This window comes from Python bivittatus, unplaced genomic scaffold, assembly GCF_059951505.1.
Source record: "Python bivittatus isolate LINGU-HERP-01145 unplaced genomic scaffold, Pbiv_v1 ctg000400_np1212, whole genome shotgun sequence".
NCBI classification, from domain to species: Eukaryota; Metazoa; Chordata; class Lepidosauria; order Squamata; family Pythonidae; genus Python; species Python bivittatus.
Window position 1 is genome coordinate 10,922,481 of NW_028277073.1, and position 22,128 is coordinate 10,944,608.

At 39.9% G+C, this 22,128-nt stretch overlaps 1 protein-coding gene across 2 annotated transcripts in view; it reads right to left on the reverse strand.

Moving 5' to 3' along the window:
- Positions 1-438: 438 nt before the first annotated feature.
- RNLS (renalase, FAD dependent amine oxidase) overlaps positions 439-22,128 on the reverse strand; it is a 112,782-nt gene continuing 91,092 nt past the window's right edge. Inside the window, exons 6-7 of one of the 2 annotated variants that reach the window (XM_088144422.1) lie at positions 19,671-19,846; positions 439-749 (exon numbers count right to left, since the gene is read on the reverse strand). In XM_088144422.1, coding sequence (XP_088000548.1) covers positions 597-749; positions 19,671-19,846 — 329 coding nt within the window. In that variant the 3' untranslated portion in view covers positions 439-596. The remainder of the gene's footprint in view (positions 750-19,670; positions 19,847-22,128) is intronic. The other variant, XM_088144423.1, reaches the window with a different exon arrangement.

Sequence of the window (22,128 nt, forward strand, 5' to 3'; positions counted from 1 at the left end):
TCATAAGACTTCTGTATTCTAATAGTAGTTCCCCAAACCAGATTCAAATAATCATTTGAAATGCAACCGAGAGCATTAGGAGGCATTTACTTTCCATTATGAGTTCTGTGAAAATCTGAGTTCACAATGGACTCAGAAGCTTTGGATGTTGCCTTGTGCACAGGAAAATAATTACACCCATTCTACACATTTCCCATTCTTCCATAACTAGATAATAACCAAAACATAGCTTTGGTGCCAGGGTTACAATAATTAAGGAAATAATCTAAGGTTCCTTCCCTTTTGTTCACATAGTGTGAGATTTTCAACAATTTCAGGGGGTAACCAGGGAAGAGACAGAAGGAATACAGCCATTCTTCATATGTCCCTGGCACCCTGCGTAGCCAGAAAAGTTATCACATTAGTGCCCTCACAGCAGGGCTAATAAATAAGCAAAGTCCACTACTATTGCAATAAATCTGTGAAATGTTTGCAGACTTCCATGATTTATTTCTTTAAAACAGAGGACGAGTAGGTCAAGCACATGTACACTGGTATAACAATGTATAATTCATCATAAAAATAAACTGGTATTAGGGGAGAAAACAATGAAAATCTTACAAACTGGCCTTTAAAGCCTTCACAACTCTTATGGCTGAATCTATGCACCCGTCAAAGTTGGAATGAATAAATCCATCACCTCCACAGACAAGAAAAGGTTTTGTGTGAAGAGTTATTTGTCCTGGACTTCCAGGGAACGCTTCTGTAACCTGCAATGGAATACATACAAGAATAAGGAGCTACTAATTACACTTCATAAAGTTAAAGTAAGTGGTATTTCAAGGAAACATACTAGCTGGAAGAAACAGCTTCAGCTTTAATAATGATATCCATGAGAACTAGTATTTCATGTTTCATATTTTGCCATGCTGTGGCATTGTGTAGGACAGGAACAGCAAATAGACAATCTTGGCTAATATAAAATAAAGCTAAAATGTGTCAGACCAGGTTAATACAGTAAAGTATTGATAAAGTACTTTACTTATAAAATAAAAAAAGTTTTATTGTAAACATAGGTCATAGCAATGTAACATAGCATAAAATACAATAAAAGAAAACAATAAAAGAAAATAGAGCAATAAAAAGAGTGTTAGATACAAAGAGATTAAAACATGATAAAGCTAGGGCTTTGATAAAGAACTTAAACAATTTCTGAGTTTAAGTGATGACAAAGCAAAAGTAGCAACCTGACTATTAACAGTTAGAAATAAATCTGCAAGGAGATAATTCAACCATTTGAGGTCTAAGCCCTTGAATTCACCTACCATCAATAATTTGGCCCTAATCTTATTCTAAATGGGGCAGTGATGAACATAGTGAATAATGTCCTCCACTTGCCTAGCCCTCCAGGGACAGAGATGCTGTTCAACAGGGTGTTTACAAAATTACCCTTTAAGGGAAGCCAAAGGCGTGGTCTGCGAGCGAAGGGATTTAAAAGCCTTTCTTAGCGGGGCGCTGGTAATATTAACCAGATACTGGGAGAGGCTTCTATATTTTTTTATAGTGATGAAACCAAGATGAAAATTTGGATATCTGTACTGTAATAGCATCTTTATTGGCATCCCGTTCAAAAAGCCTATCTTTAACATTTTCTTTGTTCCAAGAGCTGGTTTCTGCCAAATGGAATACAGAATACAGAATTTGTAGGATAGGCAACAAAAGTTTGGTCCATTTTTTCTTAGTTGTACAATGGAGAAAACAACATTTGGTGAAAGTTTACCACTTGGAGAATAGACTCCCTTCACTTCCAGAATCCCATGAACTCTTGTGCCAGGAGAGCACTGACACTAGTCCCCTGGAGGCATGGCTTGGCCACTGCAGCCAATTTGTCCTTGGGAGGTATGTTCTACGTGGCCTTACCTTGGCAGGAAGTTTTGTAATGGCCTTCAGCTCTTTTCCTTGGAGAACTAGTTATGGAAAACAGGTTAGCTGTCTGAGCTCCAGGGTTCCCATCACTTGATTGACTTGATGGAGTTGTACATGACTGAGTCCATTTGGGGTTAAATTTAACTCTTCGGGGGGGGGGGGTAAATTGACCTCTTTTTTGGCGTTCCCACAACATATTAATTCCCTCATTGCTCCAGGGAGTACAGGTCCTCAGTCTCTTATTTTGGTTTGAACAAATGTCAGAAAATCCTTTGCCAAGCTGATATCCTACTACATTACAACTTGATGTATTTTTGTGAATATATCTGCCCACTTCTTCCAAGTCACCTATGAAAAAGGTGTAGAGGGAAGGAGAGGGAAGTGATTGCTTTAAAAAAAAAAAAAAATGGGACCATTACAGCAATTTTGCAAGCCCAGACTCCACTTCTCCCTCCCCATCTGCTATATGGCTGCTGCCCAAACTTGTACATTCAGCATTATTTAAGGAAGAAATTTGGGGTGGGGGTGGGGGGAAAGAAGCAATAGGAAGGAACAGTGGCAGCAAAGAACATTTTGCAATCCACAAGAAGGGGAAGTACAGAACCCAAACTCAAAGAACGTACATCCTTTACTTTGTAACTCATGCTAAAAGAATCATCTAAATAATGAGAAATGACACTGCCTTATTCCAAGCAAAATAGATGTGACATGTTTCTTTCTTTGATTTAACTTTGTTGGGAAAGGAGGGGAGCAGATTCCTTTTAGCATCAATTGGCCTGTTTATAGAAGGAAGAGTACAGTATAAATAAAAAGGAACAGAGATGGCCATTACTGCTGATGCAACTGGAAATAGCTGTTTACATGTTTATAGATATGGAATTTGGGCTTTTGAAGAGGACAGATCCACAGATTAATGTCAACGGGGCAAAAGCGTTAACTATCTCTTATCAAAGCCGCTGAAAGAGATCAAAGGAGTGATATGCAAATGGTTTATCTCTGACTAGGCAGATGCTTGCCAAATAGTGGGAATGTTACAGAAATCTGTCCAGCAAAATGGACTGCAGCTGAAAGGACACGCGATGCCAGCTCAGTAACCCTTTTCCTTAACCTCAGCTTTCTTTATACCACTCTGTCCCTTTGCTGCTCAAGTGTAGCGTAACGGTCTCTTCTGCCCAGAGATGGGTGAGAATTTTGTTCTCCTTTTTTGTGGGTAAGCAACTCAGCAAACATCACAAATAACTCCATCAACCAAATGGGAAGCACCTCAGATACACACATTCAAACCCAAAAGCAAAGTGGCAGATTTACTCATCCGTTCTTGGACTGACTCTCCTCTAATCTTTCCCAGCTCTTGAGGCTGTTTGTAGCCTCTGTCTTCATCATTCTTTCTCTTTTCCCAGGCTGTTTCCCACCTTAGCTCTGTAGACTGACCCTTCTGCCTACTCATAACAGCCCTTGGTGTCCATTTCCTGTTTCCTCTGGTCCTATTTAGGCCATCAATGCCAACCTGTTGCTCAGTGCACTCATCTTGGGGCATCCACAAGGAGACAGAAAAAGTCCAGAAGGCACCCGTGTGATCAAAGCCCTGGACCTTTTTTACATGCCTGTGATGCACACCAAAAGAGAGGGTGTTCAGTCATGTGTCTGTAGATGCCATCTTGCCTTTTTTGATTCCTCCACACTCCAAGACATCCCAGCTGGTATCCAAATTAAAGCATCCCAGAAAGATTGAATTATTAGATTGGTACCCTACCTTTCCTCCAGGAACTCAAGCTGGTATACATAGCATTACAGGTAGTCCTCAACCTACGGCCATTCATTCAGCGACTGTTCAAAATTACGACCGAGCTGAACAAATGGTGATTATGGTGGGGGTGCTGGGATGGTTATGGCTGTCACAGCACCCCACAGTCACATGATCGCTATCTGGGCGCTTGACAACCAGTTCACACTGATGACGGTTACAGTGCCCTGTAATCACGTGATTGCTGTTTGCAACTTTCCCTGCTGGCTTCCCCAGAAAATCAATGGGGAAGCTGGCAGAGAAGGTTGCAAGCCGCTGGGGTAAGCCTCCCCCACCTGCACACCCTTCCCCAGCCCCTCTGTGCTTATGCCATGCCAACTATTCACAAACCCACTCACATCCTCATGCAGCCTCCCCTCTTGCACCGTACTTCTTGCATATACCCACACCCTCCCTGACCCGCACCTCTCATGAACCCCCTCGCTGGCCTGGGACTTGCAACTTCCTGCCAGCTTCCCCACTTACTTTGGTTGTGGGAAGCTGGCAATTAGTTGCCTTGCCTAATGACTGTGAGATTTAGTTAACAACAGCAACTGCAGGTATTGCTGTCACTAAGCAATGCAGTCATGCTTGATGACTGCATCACTTAGTGATGGAAATTCTGATCCCAATTATCATCGTAAGTTGAGGACTACCTGTATTTTCATTTTCCCCTCACATACTATGTGGTAGGTTGGACTGGGAGTGTGTGAGTTTCCATGGCTGAAGGTGGATTTGAAACTGAATCTTTTGGGCTAGTCCAGCACGTTAACTATTACATCACACTGTCTCTCCAGATGGCTGTCCAGTGTCTGCTTGAACACATCCAATGAAGGGGAGCTCATCAGGTCTTGGGGTAATAGACTCATCTATCAAACTGCTCTTGATAGATGAATCCATTACCCCAAGGTTTAGGGTTGTTGTTTTTTTTAAATTCAGTTGGAACCTGCATTCCTCTAACTTAATATATATATACCTATATCCATTTCCTGGATTTCCATTAGAGGCATGGCAAACTAAACACTTCTCCGACAAAGCAGAGATGATGACCATGGCAAAGACTGAAGAACCAGTCCCTTCATTTCCCGGCGCTCAGACCCGTGGGAGACCACTGTCTGCGGAGAGGACGGGAGATCACCCACATGCACTTCAGATGGCTGCTCCTCACGAGGAGACGAAAAGACAACAATCTCCTGCAGGTCTCAACATTGGGAGATGAAGGGACCAGTCATTAGGCTCAGCTCATAGCTTTGGCGGAGCCTTTTAAAAGACACTGAGTTCGCTTACCTCTCTTTCTAATCACTTTAGGAAATTGCTTACTTACTATTCTAAGGCTATTAGAGATCTTTGGAAAGACAAGTTTGAAAAACCACCTGGTTTTGAACCTTCTTTAACAAAAGAAAAATTAACTATAAGTTTAAGAAATTAAAGAACTGGAAATAAACAGCAAAAAGCTAAACAAGGTATTAATCTAAGAAAGTTATAAATGAATTAAGGGTCCAGACAACTTTGGAACATTGAGATTTTTACTATAAGAGTTTGGAAATAATTAAACAAAATAGTATTTCATGGGAACCAGAATGTCTTGTGTATCTTAAGTCAAAACAGAGACTTTATGATTTCAGAAATTGGACATGAGAGAGGACTAAAGAATCCAGGCAGAAAAGGAAAAAAAAGTGTAAACTTGCCTTTGTTTTTTGGTTAGTTGAGGGATTTACAAAATGACACAAAATGGTACACCATTAGAAATACTTCAGGAGATTTTTGAAGAATGGGGCTAGGCATTAGTAGCTACAATATCAGAAATGTCAGCAATGATATCTGCTTCTATGGATAGACTATGTCCAAAAGATATTAAATCTTATGCAGAAGTACTAGAACCAGAAATATTGGATAATAAAAAATGTGGATTACAAGGTAGAGAAGGCAGTTAAAATGGAATCACAAATGACAAACCAGGAGAATGACCCCGATAAGGACTTTTTACTGGATATACAAAAGAAGCTGGTTAAAGCTTTGAAAATCAAAGTAGAAATACAAATGCAAACCAAGACAATGACCTGGATAATGACTTTTTACTAGATTTACAAAAGAGGTTTGCTAAAGCCTTGAAGAAGCCTCTGTGATGGGAAAAAGAAAAATTGAAGAGAGACCAAATCCTACAACAACATCTGAATGAATTAAAGATCAAGATTGTTAGAATTAAAAGGAAGGAATATAAAGTTGGTTTGTTTGATGAAGGTTATAAGAACACATGCTTTCATAAAGCTCTGGTAACCCTTTAAGGAATTTTTCCTGACACCAGGACTGAGAAGTTGATGATTTATGGATTTGCATATAGATAAGGGATGGGTTATGGGAAGAAGAGATATTTGTTTGTAATCTTATAAGGGGTGAACAGTTATCAAATTTGTTTTTACTTGTGATGAAGATCAGAAGTCACTTCTTTACATATTTTTCTTTTTCTTTATCTTACTTTTTCTTTCTTTGCACTTTTTATTCTTTCTTTTTCTTTTTTCTTTTTCTGAGTTTAGTTTCATTTTTGCTATTGTAACTAAAATCTTTAATACTAATTATGAAAAAAACCCCAACATCATCCATTTCCTGAACTCTGAGGAAAAAACAGCTCTTAACATTTGTGTATGTAACATCCTTTTTGGTATTTGATAAGTGCTATCATATTCCCCCATCACTTTTCTCAAGATTAAACATACCCAGCTTGTTCAATCTATTTTCATGGGACTGAAGTATCTAGTCCCCTGTTCATCTTTGTTGCTCTTCTTTGAACCTGTTCCAATTTCTCCAAATCCTTAAATGTGGTGTCTAGAACTGGACATAGTACTCAAGGTGAAGCCTGGCCAAAATCAAGTAATGTGAAACAATTACTTCTCATTATTTTGAAATTATATTTCTGTTCATGCAGCTGAAAATTGCAACAACTATTTTCACAATTACCAGTACCAAGTCAAGTTTCCTTGATCCTATACTTGGGCATCTGAGTTTTGTTTCCTAAGTAACAAGCTTTGCACTTTTTTCTATTAAATTTTACTCTATTATTTTCAGCCCATTTCCTTAAGGTATCAAGATCATTCTGAATTTTATTTCTGTCTTCTAGGATATTAGCTACCCTATCTCTGCAAATATGATAAGCATTCTTTCCATCTCTTCATGAAAAAAAAATGAAGATCCCATTCCAAAATCCCCACTAATTTAATGAGGAATAATTGATGAGCACTCTGTGTTCAATTTTCGATGCAGCTATGTAACCACCTTATTGTTATCTATCCAGCCCACACTTAACTAGCATGCTGATCAGCATATGGTGGGATACTCTGTCAAATGCTTTGCTGAAATCAAGATATATTATATCTACAGCATTCCCACAATCTACTCAATAAAAAAGTAAGATTAATCTGGCAAGATTTATTCTTGACAAATCCATTTGGATATTACTGCATTGCTTTCAAGCTACTTACTGATCAGTCTCTTTAGAATCTTTCCAGGTATGATTATAGACAGACTGGTTTGTAGTTCCTGGATATTTCTTTTCCTCCTTTTTTGAAAACTGGAATATTTGCCTACCTTCAGTCATCTGGCACTTTACCAGTGCTCCAGGATTAATCAAAGTTACTATATATGGACTTGGCTAGATCATCAACTACTTACTTCATTACCAAAGGAAGCAAATCATTTGGTCCTGGAGATTTAAACCCATGTGAAACAAAGATATTTCCCAACCATGTTTCTATCAATTTCAATTCTACACCTTCCTCTTGCTTTTATAATTTTCTGGTAGAACACTTTTTTTTTTTGGAGAAAAGACTGGAACAATAATGTTTTCTAGTTTTGTTGGACAAGATTGAACCTTCTCTCTCTGGGTATCTATATGCCCCAATCCATTATCTATTTTTATTTAATGGGCAAAGCAGAGAACTGGCTGCAGAAAGGCAATGAAATGTTCTTTTCCCTGCATATCAGCATCATTTAACCTGTATTAGGACTTAAAAATGAAAAGTGCACTCCCTGCAAGCCAGCTTCTTTTAACAAAGGAAAAATAGGCTTTTGGAAACAGTTTGATACTTGACAGCTTAAAGTCATCAGTTTGGCCTGCTAGATTCTATATTGGGCAGTTAAGGCCATATAAAAAGCTACTTCTCTGGAGGATCCAGAGCATGGTAGATGAATCATCCACAGTATTCTGCTGACATCTAATATGGTGACTACTGTGGGATCTAGAAGCCTTTGGTTAACAGTCTGAAGGAGTTATTTTATGATTGTGGGGCAGGAGAGAATTCTTCCTTAAACTGTAAGGCAGTGCTAAATTGCAGTGTTTGAAGTTGTAGCTGTTCCAAAGATATGGGCAGAAACATGGCAACTAGGACAGTGCCTAGGAGCAATATGCAAAAGATGTCCATGCTAACTTACTCCAAGTGGGATTTTTTTACTGAGCTGTATTAAAATTAAGAATTTAAGGAAGCATATAAAACAGAAAATAATAAATCAGATTTGGAGGGGAGCCACTCTACCTAATCTTGTCCAATTCTCTAAACAGTACAAAGACCACAAAACGGAAGCATCCAACTTTCTGTTTGAAGACCTCAAATGTGGGAGATACTTACATACCCTGCCTCATACATTACTTCTTATTCTTTAAACTTCTCATTTCTCTTTGCCAAGACCTCATTGACTCCATCCAACCACAACTTTCTTAGTCATCCCCATTCTCTCATTTCCTCTTCCTCCATATATTTGTTTTGCTCATTTTCTCTATACAACTAAATCACTGCACATCCTTGTTTTATACTAGTCACTATTGTTTTCAATCAATATTCATGCAACATCCCATACATTCTTAGCTCATCTTGTGACGTAAATCTAGTGTCGCCTTCTACAACAGCGAAATGTAAGTATTCTTTTCCTATGGCAGCAATCATATTATGTCTCTCCCTATTCCATCTGCTTTTTTTCTATAATAAAAAGACAAAATCTTCTTTTTATAGAACATTGTTCTGACATCCCTTCTCCAAGCCTTTGCAAAACTTTATACATCCCTATTAATGAACAATGTCTTGAAGCAGACCCAAGGCTCCAGATGAGGTCTAATCAATGACGATTAATTCATTACTCTTACTTCTTCTGACTTGGAAAACATGATTCTACTAATTGAAGGCTGCAATTACATTTGCTTTTTTTTTGGTTTTGCAACCATATCATGCTCCTAATGTTCAGCTTGTGATCAACCATAATCCTAAGTTCCTTCTCACATATACAATGATCAGGTTAGGTATCCGCCATCCTATGCCCATTTCTTTCTTTTTGCGTGTGTGTACACTTAAGCGCAGAACTGTGTTGTGAATTTTAGTCCATCACTGACAAAATGATGGTATCTCATTTTATAAATAACTTCTGGAGTTATTTCTATTTCTCCCTTGCTTCTGGAGCCTATATATGTTTGAATTTGAAAAAAATAAGATGTAACTTGACATTTATAATTCCTATTAATATGAAGAGAGATTGTCAATAACATTTGCTGCTACTGCCATATGTAAGTGCATCAACTTCTAAGCCATAACAGACCTTACCCCTGCTCCACTGAGTTTTATTGTTCATACAACTCTTCATTCTTATCAGATTCTGGGAGGAGCTGGGAGCAGCCACAAGAACCTGAGGCTTGCTTTGTTGCTGAAAGGAAAAATGATAAAGCCTCCCTTGGGTTGAGTTCAGCTCTAGGTGACTTCCTGTTCTCTTGGTAACAATTCATAAGGGGGTTGCTACTGTCTTCTTCCAAGAAATTTGACTTCCCACTGTTGCCTACAGTGTAGACTCCCATCGAGGCAATAACCAGCTCCAACCTGTTTAACTTCTCAAGATCAGCCACGATTGGCGAGGTGCTGCCAATCAGCTGGTTTGATAAAGGAAGAGACTCTCCATCTCAATAATCAAAAAGTTTAGATGCTTCTCTTACTACACTGTGGCAACTAATATTGTACAAACCAACGAGATGTGTCTGAGGGCCAAAGGATAAAATCAAGACCTTAAGAGAATTGTGATGATTGTAATAGATTAGCAACAGCAGCAGAATTTCACAATAGTTATCATTACAGAAGACAGAATCAATTATAAAATTAAAAACATATTTCAGGTGTTATTTAGGTTAGTGGCCTATTACAATTCATCATTCTTTCTACTATAATGCCAGAGTAGTTCAAGGTTCAAACCCATCCTCACCACAGAAGTTCACGAAGTGCCTGGGCCAATTTTTCTCTCCCAGCCTCACAGAATTGTTGTTGTGGAGAAAAATGGGAGGAGGGAATGCTATGTATGCCATCTTAAGCTCCTGAATGAAAAGTGGGTTATAAATTTAATAAATACACATATGCTACAAAGCTTATTGCTTTCAACCATGCAATGAAATTAAGGACATGGTATTTATGATCTCTTAGACTCAAATTATCTTTGGACACATTATGCAAAGATCTAGCTCTCTGAAGAAGGCTGAGTAAAATGGAAGGAAAGAGGACGATCAGTACCAAGGTGGATAGATTCAGCTACAATGGCCATGATTGCACTGTTGGAAGACATGAAAGACCAGGTTAGGGACAGATTGTCATGGAGAAAATCTATGTGGTCTCTAAGAGTTGACACCGACTTGATGGCATGTAATCATTCATTCAATCAATCAATTTATGACCTCTGAAATTCTGAGAAAGACTTGTATAGCTTGGCACAAAATCCCAGGATCTTGGGCCCTTTTCACATATTCAGGATTGCAATACCTGAATCCCCCACTAAATCAGCTAGTCCTGAGTCTTTGGGAGGCATACCTATTTGACCAACGTATTTACAAGCTCTTTTCTTTTAGATGCAATTCTATGTTCCATGTGCCTGGGAGAAATCCTTAGTGCTGTGAGAGCTACTCCGAGTTACATGCATGAATTGCACTGCACAATGACTGAAGCATATCATTTTGGGCCAAAGTAAACCTGGACTTAAATGGGTTTTGGTATTTAATAGGGATGCTTTGTTTAAATGCAGAAAGTAGACACTGCATTGTGGGATCATCTGAATTGATTTGGATGAAAATCTCTTACATGCTCTTCCCAGCTGCTGACATTTTTTTAAAAAATCACCTGCATACACATTGTGACTACAATTTTCATTGAAATCTAAAGATGCTTTTAACACTGTGTCGCAGCTGTCCCCACACATGAAGCACATGTTTTGCCTGCAGAAGATTCCAGGTTCAGTTCTGCCAATTCTAAGTCAGGCTGATGAAATTCCCAGACAGAAACCATGCAGGTCTACTGACAGAGTGGGCAGAATTCAGTGTAGGCAGGACTAAGCTATAGAGGCTAAAAATGTAACATACAAGAAGCACTTATTAGATTGCAGTTTAGGTCTAGGTACAAGCAGTGATGGCCAAATCTCGCTATGCCTATTTTTTAACATTTCTGCTATGTGAGCTGTACTGGTTATCATTTGGTTTCCAAGTGCAATTCAAGGTCCTAGTTGTTATTCATGGCAAAAGGCCTAGATATCTGAAGGACTGCCTATCCCCATAATGTCTGTCTGTTTTATGCAATCCAGCAGAATTGGTTTGCTTTTGTTGTTGTTTAGTCGTTAAGTCGTGTCCGACTCTTCGTGACCCCATGAACCATATTGCGCCAGGCCTTCCTGTCCTTCACTGCCTCCCTGAGTTTGCTCAGTTTCATGCTCATTGCTTCAGTGATGCTATCTAACCATCTCATCCTCTGCCGTCCTCTTCTCCTTTTGCCTTCAATCTTTCCCAGCATCAGGGTCTTCTCCAAAGAGATCTCTCTTCGCATTAGGTGACCAAAGTATCTGAGCTTGAGCTTCATTATCGATCCTTCCAATGAGCAATCAGGGTTGATTTCCTTTAAGATTGACTGGTTTGACCTCCTAGCAGTCCAGGGGACTCTCAAGAGTCTTCTCCAGCACCACAGTTCAAAGGCATCAATTCTTCGGCGCTCCGCCTTCTTTATGGTCCAGCTCTCACAGCCATACATTACTACTGGAAAAACCATAGCTTTGACTATGCGGATCTTTGTCGGCAAGGTGACGTCTCTGCTTTTTAATATGCTATCTAGGTTTGCCGTAGCTTTCCTCCCAAGGAGCAAGCGTCTTTTAATTTCATGGCTGCAGTCTCCGTCTGCGTTGATCTTGGAGCCCAAATAAATGAAGTCTGTTACTGCTTCCATTTCTACCCCTTCTATTTGCCAGGAATTGATGGGTCCAGATGCCATGATCTTAGTTTTTTTAATGTTGAGTTTCAAGTCAGCTTTTGCACTCTCCTCTTTCACCCTCATCAAGAGGCTCTTTAGTTCTTCTTCACTTTCTGCCATTAGGGTGGTATCGTCCGCATATCTGAGGTTGTTGATGATTCTCCCTGCAATCTTAATTCCGGCTTGTGATTCTTCCAGCCTGGCATTTCTCATGATGTACTCTGCATATAGGTTAAATAAGCAGGGTGACAGTATACAGCCTTGTCGTACACCTTTCCCTATTTTGAACCAATCGGTTGTTCCATGACCGGTTCTAACTGTTGCTTCTTGGCCCGCATACAGATTTCTCAGGAGACAGGTAAGGTGGTCTGGTACTCCCATCTCTTTAAGAACTTGCCACAGTTTGTTGTGATCCACACAATTGAAGGCTTTTGCATAGTCAATGAAGCAGAAGTAGATATTTTTCTGGAACTCTCATGCTTTCTCCATGATCCAGCGAACGTTGGCGATTTGATCTCTAGTTCCTCTGCCTCTTCGAAACCCAGCTTGTACATCCAGGAGTTCTCGGTTCATGGATTGCTGAAGCCTAGCTTGTAGGATTTTGAGCATAACCTTGCTAGCATGTGAAATGAGTGCAATTGTGCGATAGTTTGAGCATTCTTTGGCATTGCCCTTCTTTGGAATTGGAACATAAACTGACCTTTTCCAATCCCGTGGCCACTGTTCTGTTTTCCAAACTTGCTGGCATATTGAGTGCAGCATTTTAACAGCATCATCTTTTAGTATTTTAAATAACTCAGCTGGAATACTGTCATCTCCACTAGCTTTGTTGTTAGCAATGCTTCCTAAGGCCCACTTGACTTCACTCTCTAGGATGTCTGGCTCAAGGTCAGTGATCACACCAGCGTGGACATCAGGGACATTAAGATCTTTCTTGTATAGTTCTTCTGTGTATTCTTGCCACCTCTTCTTAATCTCTTCTGCTTCTGTTAGGTCCCTGCCTTTTTTGTCCTTTATCATGCCCATCTTTGCACTAAACATTCCTTTCATATCTCCAATTTTTTTGTAGAGATCTCTAGTCTTCCCCATTCTATTGTTTTCCTCGATTTCTTTGCATTGTTCATTTAAGAAGGCCTTCTTATCTCTCCTTGCTATTCTCTGGAAATCTGCATTCAGTTGCTTATATCTTTCCCTTTCACCCTTGCTTTTCGCATTCCTTCTTTCCACAGCTATTTGTAAAGCCTCATCAGACAGCCATTTTGCTTTCTTGCATGTCTTTTTCTTTGGGATGGTTTTAGTTGCTGCCTCCTGTACAATGTTACAGACCTCCGTCCAAAGTTCTTCAGGCACTCTGTCTACCAAATCTAATCCTCTAAATCTATTCATCACCTTCACTGTGTACTCACAAGGAATATGATCTAAGCCATACCTAAGTGGTCTAGTGGTTTTCCCTACATTCTTCAATTTAAGCCTAAATTTTGCAGTAAGAAGCTCATGATCTGAGCCACAGTCAGCTCCTGGTCTTGTTTTTGCTGTCTGTATAGAGCTTCTCCATCTTTGGCTGCAAAGTATATAATCAATCTGGTTTCGGTATTGACCATCTGGTGATGTCCATGTGTAGAGTCGTCTCTTGTGTTGTTGGAAAAGAGTGTTTGCTATGACTAGCTTGTTCTCTTGACAGAACTCTATTAGCCTTTGCCCTGCTTCATTTTGTACTCCAAGGCCAAACTTGCCTGTTATTCCGATTACTCCTTGACTTCCTACTTTAGCATTCCAATCCCCTATGATGAAAAGGACATCTTTTTTTGGTGCTAGTTCTAGAAGGTGTTATAGGTCTTCATAGAAGCGGTCAACTTCAGCTTCTTCGGCATCAGTGGTTGGGGCATAGACTTGGATTACTGTGATGTTGAATGGTTTGCCTTGGATACGCACTGAGATCATTCTGTTGTTTTTGAGGTTGTACCCCATTACTGCCTTTCCCACTCTCTTATTGACTATGAGTGCAACTCCATTTCTTCTAAGGGTTTCTTGGCCACAGTAGTAGATATAATGGTCACCTGAATTAAATTCACCCATTCCCGTCCATTTCAATTCGCTGATCCCCAAGATGTCGACGTTCAATCTTGTCATCTCATGTTTGACCACATCCAGCTTGCCTTGGTTCATAGATCTTACATTCCAGGTACCTATACAATATTGTTCTTTACAGCATCGGACCTTCTTTACGCTTCCAGATACATCCACAGCTGAACGTCCTTTCGGCTTTGGCCCAGCCGCTTCACTCTTTCTGGAGCAAAGAGGGGTGGAGAACTGTTTCTGCCCGGTTTCGAACCGGGGACCTTCCATCAATTAAGCAATCATCTAGTGGGACCCAGAAGATGGGCCTTCCCTGTCATAGCATCTGCTGTTTGGAACAATATCCTCTTGGAGATCTGCATGGCTCCCACTTTCTCCATCTTCAAGCACTCAGAACTAGCTTTTCTTGCAGGCTTTGGGTTAGATGGATGGGCGGGCTCCAGGAATTGTAAGAAATTTGGATTTTTATTTTTTTTTTTTGCTCCCAGAATGGACATTTTATTGCTAGAATAATTTTGTATTTATTGCTATTTTAATTTTGTAAAGCTGCCCCGAGTTACATGGATTGGGGCAGCTAAACAAACAAACAAACAAATAAATAAATATTCATTGAGCTATCCACTATGACACCAGGATCTTCTTCCTGGCTAGTTATACACAGTAACACACTGTATTTGTGCCGTTGGCGGGTGTGTGTGTGCCTTCAAGTCATTTTTTGATACCTGGCAACTGCCTAAACTAGTTCCTGCAGTTTTCTTGGCAAGGCTTTTTCAGAACTGGTTTGCCATTGCCTGCTTCCTAGGGCTGAGTGAGAGTGACTGGCCCAAGATCACCCACCTAGCTTTGTGCCCAAGGGGGGATTAGAACTCACAGTCTCCTGGTTTCTAGCCTGATGCCTTAACCATACTCCAAACTGGCTGTCTTTGAGATGTTAGGGTCACACTTGTTAAAACTGAACTGCATTTCCCATTTAGCTGACTGCTCATCCAGTTTAAAAAGATCCTTCTGGAGCTCTTTATAGACAATATTCGGTTTCTCTTCCCTGAATAGTATGGTATCATCTACACCTTGGCCAGTTTACCACATTGTTGTTGTTCAGTTGTTAAGTCGTGTCTGACTCTTCGTGACCCCATGAACCATATCGCGCCAGGCCTTCCTGTCCTTCACTGCCTCCCTGAGTTTCCCACATATCCTGAAGTCAAAATAATCTATGAACGAATAGTTCCTTCAGAGATTCCACTTCATACATTTCTCCACTGAGAAAACTACCCATTCTGTTTTTTAACCAGTTAGTGGCCCATTAAAGAAAAAAGTCCTCTTAGACCATGGCTTTTAAGTTTAATCAATGACTTTTGGTAAGAACTTTGTCAGAGAATTTTTGAAAGTCCAAGGGTATAGTATCGAGAGAGTCACATCTATCCACATATTCACACATCTCCAGAAGGTTAGTGAGGCGGGATTTATTTTTGCAGAACTGATGCTGATTTTCTTTCAGCAAGGCTTGTCCCTCTATATGCTTAGCTATTTTTTCTTTAATGACCCTTTCCAATTTGGCCAGAAAAGATTTTAAGCTGACCAGTCTATCATTTCTCAAGTCCCCGCTTGGTCCCATTTTTTTAAAATGGCTTCCTTCCAGTTCTGTGGCATTGAGCCCAATTTGTGGGACATGTTACATATTTTTGCTAAGTGGTCAGCAATTTCTGATTTCAGTGATCTGGTGATAACATCCTTTCCATGTATGTAAACTTGCATTTTACTGCTAGGGATGATCATTCTATTTGCTTTTAAAAACGTACTCTTTTCCACAACAAAATTCTAATTACCACCAAATATTACCCTCGCTCGTTCCAAGGGAATTTGCCCTGCTTGTGCAATAACACTAAATCTAGAGTCAGTAGCTGTTTAGCTGCATTACTGAGGGCCTTTCCCAATGGGACTATGCACTTATCCTTGGGTTGGCAAAACATGATATTACCTCTATTTCAAGTCACTGCAGTCACTTGATTTTCCTCCAAGGTAACAGGAGGACAAAACAGCAAGTTTGACCCTCCCTGAGGCTGTCTTAGGACAGTGTCCAAAAAAGACAGAAAATTTATTTTTAATTACCTACACAGTTAAGTATGACTTAAGCTCCCTCCCTCCTGGGCTGGGGACAAGTTGGAACCACCGATATGGAGATGTGGTGGTAAAAGAGAGGTAGGTGGGAAAAGACCCTGGGTTACACCGAGGGGGCAAGCGGCCGATTATCTTGCAAGTTTTTTAAAAAACAAAACCACCGTATGATTTTTAAATTAAGGCTGTTGTTACTCAGAATTGTCTCTCTTTAATCCAAGAACAAGTCTTTGTGCTTCCCTGTTTCTGGGACAGAGACACGACAGAGCAACTAGAGTGATAAGCCTGACATCCGTAATTCAGTTGCACATCTAAAGGAATCTTTGATCCAGAAGAGACAAAGCAAAAGTAAATAACGCAAATCCAGAGGAGTTTAAAAAGGAAAATGTAACATTTTGGGATTATTTTCTTCATGTTTCATCTGGTATTTTTTAACTTTTTTTTCTCATTTGTTTTGCTAACTTCTACGTTGATTGTACATGCTGACACATATTTTTGTGTATGGAAAAGAGAAAGCAACCTTTGCTTTGTACCAGTGAAAAAAAACCATTCTGTATAATTCCCTTCATTTCTCTCTAGCATGTACTAAAACTGTTCCAGTTCAGCTGGCATTTCCTCTAGTTTTTTTTCCCATTTTAGCGACAGTGAAGTTGGTTGACAAAGATATCCACTGCAGTTTGGTTCATCTCTTTTGTCTTTGAACATATTTACATCCCCTCTTTTACATCACTGGCACCCTAAGGCAGTAAACCACAATCAAATACAATAATTAGAAACATAAAAGTCAGATAAACAGCATAACAACCAAAAGAGCGCCCGCTTGAAAGCAATCTCCCTTCCCCACTCAAGGGTATTTGTGCACAAAAGCTCTTTTTGCATGCACAGCTCTGAGAATTAATATACTTTCATCTGCGAAGGATCTTCCAAGCCTCAGGGCCACAACAAAACATTATCCTGTCCCAGGTAATCTCCAAAGGATGCCTGGTCTGCAAGGAATAGCTGCAAATAGGCATTATAGAGAGAAAGTAATCCATTATATATCCTGGAGCCAAGGCCAAGGGCTTTAAAACTTTACATCAGCACTTTAAAATGGACTCCAACTTGGCACCAATCAGAAATGACGTCACAAGTTCTCTGTCTATTCGGTTGATAGCCTGCTGGATTTATTCTTTTGTCTTATTTCTGAGAACTCTTCCAAGGCAGGCCCCCATACACCACATTACAGAAATCTAGTCTCAGTTAGAGAACACTGTTGGTCATGGAGAGAGTGCAAGTAATATTATGGTGAAGTGCTGAACCAAGGCTGGCAAAATGAGTTTCAAATCCACCCTCTGGAGATTCACAAAGGTGACTTTGGATCTGGTCAACTCTTTTAGACCAAACTAATCCACACATTTGCTGTGAGGATAAAATGAAAGTAGATCCCCTTGTAAACTACCATGAATTCTGGAGAAAAGGCAGAATATAAATCCAAAAGATAAATAAAATAACAAAATTATGACAGGAAGGAACCAAACTAAACTGATCCAATATTAACTTCTGCAGAAGCTATAGTTATAAGCTGTGGTAGAAGACAATGGTACTAGATCTGTCCCAGTGGGAATCTAGAATTTTAAAAATTTAGATTCCTAGGTATATATAGCAAAGAAAAAATGCGGGAAATTTAAATAATTTGCCAGGCTTTAGCCTCCCAAAGCAGCCCAACTGGAATGCTTGACACTTTCCACCTGCCAGAAGGTGCTACTCAAGGACAACAGGTTTGGGATGAAACTATGTAATGACCAGGTTGAACAGTGAATGCAGGAGAAAGTGCTACAAGGAGAGGGGCAAAATGACAGATGGTTCTAGTAGGCCCAGTGCCAGCTTCTATTCTTCTTAGATGGTAACCAAATCTCCAGCTTCAAGTCATGCCTCCATGGGAATGTTACAAGTAGTCTTTGTTTAGTGATCACAATTGGGACTGGCGACTTGGCATTAAGCGAAGTGGTCGCGAAGTAAAACAGCAACTGTGCTTATGATTTTCAGCTTTCCTTTGCTGTACAAACCTGCAAAGGTCGTAAATGCAAGGACTGGTCGCAAAGTTACTTTTTCATTGTTGGCGTAACTGCGGATGGTTGAGGACTACCTGTACTTGCTTTGGTCTCTGAATATAAGAGCTATCTTTTTAATTTCCCACAATGCCCCTGACACAGCTACCATGTGAGAAATGGAAATGGCCTCCTTCTCTACCAGATGGAATGTGAACATAGGAGATGTTCAAAGGACATACCAGAAGACAGTTTTTCAAGAGTCTCCTCAAATATAGAGACAAAGTTATTCTATGAAGCTGAACAGTAGACAAAAGAAAGTCAATTTTCATACAATGCATACTGAAGTTGCTTTCAGAGGATGAGGCAATGATCAAGTGGGATTCTTTTAAAAGGGTACTGTACAAATTCATGAAGACAAAGCCAACAATGGCAATTTGTAATATTGGCTATCTAATAACTGCAGAGCCAGAGGCAGTGTGCTTCTGTGTAACAGCAGGAGCATAATAGAAGAAGACTGGAATTGCCCTCATCTATTGCTTGTGTTCTTCCCATAGATATCTTGGTAGACACAGTGGGAAATAGGATGCTGGTATGAGAAAGAGCAGTGATCTGATCTTGGAAGGCTCTTTTTATGTTCTTTTTGAGCTAACACGGTTATCTTCTAGGTGTTTTTTCCCCCAAGGTTGAATGATATTCTTTTATCATTATTATTATTTTTAGTTGCTCTTTAATTTAGAGTTTGATTTTAGACTACAGTTCAATAACTTCTTTAGTATACGGTTAGATAATGTTTATTAGTACCGATTGCTTGAAACTATCTCAAAATACAGAGTTATTCTTTAAATTGGAAAGTTCTCAGTTCTCCTATGCCACCAAATTTTGTTCTTGACAACTACTGCCAAGAGAACTTTCGGTTGAACCCTTTCATATCCTGCTCCGCCTATGGTAACCCTAGCTACTTAAGTGCAACGCACAGCAACAAAATTAGCTCTTGGGCTTATTTTGATCCCATTATGTCAGATATATGTTACTCTCTGAATACATTATTATTTAATATTTCAATTATATTCCATCTTTTTAGCCATAGGCCTCTTGGGAGCTAAACATTAGAAAACAAAGAAACAAATACACAATTGCACAGGTAAATTAAATATGCAAGCTACGCTTCCTGAGAATCCTTCTCTTATACAACCGTAGGAGCCTTGGGCTCATCTTTGGTCACTGGTGTTTCAACAAGACAGTAATGAAGATACAATAATAATTCCTAGATCTCTCTGAAGCAATTTGTCTTCAGCTACCCTTCCAAAGCATTTAATACATTATTGTCAACAGTTATGGAGATGTGCAAAACCCAGTGTGATTCTTAAGCAGAAATTAAATTTGCCTACCTTGAATAAATTATAATTGGATGGTGACTGATTCATACATTTTAGAATCATAGGAAGGGACCATGTAAATAATCTAGTCCAACTTCCTACTGAGTGCAAGAATCCACTATTATAACCTGTTATTAGAAATTACCTGGGAATATTTCCACCTCTGGCATTTGATACTTGCTGGTTCAGGCAAATGAGGTATTGTGGCTTTCAGTTCATCTACAATCAACTGCTGGACCTTTTCCTTATCCCATTCCAAATATTCAGTTCCAAAAGACACAGTGGTATGGGCAACAACAGATGGACCAATGTCAGGTGATTCTGTAAGAGACAAAGCAGGAAGATGTCTACAAATGGCACCAGGTGACATTCCCTTTACTTACTGTTCTCTATGTCCAAAATGAGAAGACTTAATCAAGCATGTCTGTCCATCTAGGAAATGATGAAAAATGAGAAAAATTAACTGGTACCACTCATGAGATGTATTTATTTAGGCTTATAAACTGCTTCTACTATAGAGGATTCTAAGTTGTGTATACTCCAATACTGTAGGAAAAAGAAATCAAAATAATTAATGACAATATTGTAACATTTTTTGGGAAGTGCCTTCAAGTCAGTGTTGACTCCTAGAGACTGCTGGACAAGTCCCTGCAGTTTTCTTGGCAAGGTTTTCAAAGTGGTTTGCCATTGCCTGCTTCCTAGAGCTGAGAGTGAGTGACTGGCCCAAGGTCCCAACTGGCTTTGTGCCTAAGGCAGGACTAGAGCTTCCAGTTTCCCAGTTTTTAGCCTGGTACAACCATTACAGCAAACTAGCTCACCTGTAACATAATACAACAAATAATATAATAACCTCCACACTGAGGAATATCACTCTCCTTAATAAAACAATAGCACTTTAGTTGCATCTCCTATTCAGCCCAGAGTCAAGATATACAACTCGGTATCATCTACATAATGATACCCAGCCCTGTGCTGGTGGATGACCTTTCAAAGTAGCTTCCTTACATGTTAAATAGAAGGGTAAAAGAATAGAACCACGAGGTATACCACAATGGAGGATCTCAAACTTAACCTCCCCCACTTAAAAATTACCAACTAAGAATGGAAGAAGGAGAACTACTGTGCCCACCACTCCCAGTCCTCAATGGCAGCCCAGAAGGATATTATGATTGATGGTATGAAGGCAGCTGAGAGGTCATGGAAGACCGGGGGGCCACGTTCCCCCTATTCTGTTCCTGTCACAGGTCATTCACAGGATGATCTCGGCACTATACTCTGGCCTGAATCTGGCCTGACTGCAGGTCTGTTTAATCTCTTGTATTTTTTTTTTACAGAAAGTCTGCAAATGAAATTACAAGCTGTGGAACATTTCCCTGAGAGTCAATGGGTCTGTTGCAAAATAAATATAATTTATTTTCTTTCTTGAAAACATTTAATTGTTCACCTGGTCTCATCAGAATTTCAGAATACCCAGAAGTGGCCCAGGATAAATTGTCAACTTACCTAGAGCCAACAGAGAATGGTTGATGATTTGGTAAAGTATAAGTTTGGCAAGCACTACCTTTTTCACTCAAGCACAGTGTGGCATGATTAGCTGTACCTGCAAAAATCTCTTCTTTAATGCAGCTACAGAAAATACAGGAACTCTCTCTCCTGTGCATCTGGTTAACCTAGCTTTGTAAGAGCCCCAGGGCAGGAAAACAATTAAGCGGTATTACTTAGAACAGGAAGAGTAACCCCTCTCCCAAAAGTAGCTCCCAACCCTCTTTTTGTGTACCTCTGAGCCCTTTCTGATGGTGCAATAGTACAATTTCATACCATGACGAGGTGGAACATACAGTGGGGCAAAAAAGTATTTAGTCAGCCACCAATTGTGCAAGTTCTCCCACTTAAAAAGATGAGAGAGGCCTGTAATTTTCATCATAGGTATACCTCAACTATGAGAGACAAAATGGGGGAAAAAATCCAGAAAATCACATTGTCTGATTTTTAAAGAATTTATTTGCAAATCATGGTGGAAAATAAGTATTTGGTCACCTACAAACAAGCAAGATGTCTGGCTCTCACAGACCTGTAACTACTTCTTTAAGAGGCTCCTCTGTCCTCCACTTGTTACCTGTAGTAATGGCACCTGTTTGACCTTGTTATCAGTATAAAAGACACCTGTCCACAACCTCAAACAGTCACACTCCAAACTCCACTATGGCCAAGACTAAAAGAGCTGTCGAAGGACACCAGAAACAAAATTGTAGACCTGCACCAGGCTGGGAAGACTGAATCTGCAATAGGCAAGCAGCTTGGTGTGAAGAAATCAACTGTGGGAGCAATAATTAGAAAATGGAAGACATATAAGACCACTGATAATCTCCCTCGATCTGGGGCTCCATGCAAGATCTCACCCTGTGGGGTCAAAATGATCACAAGAATGGTGAGCAAAAATCCCAGAACCACACGGGGGACCTAGTGAATGACCTGCAGAGAGCTGGGACCAAAGTAACAAAGGCTACCATCAGTAACACACTATGCCGCCAGGGACTCAAATCCTGCAATGTCCCCCTGCTTAAGCCAGTACATGTCCGGGCCTGTCTGAAGTTTGCTAGAGA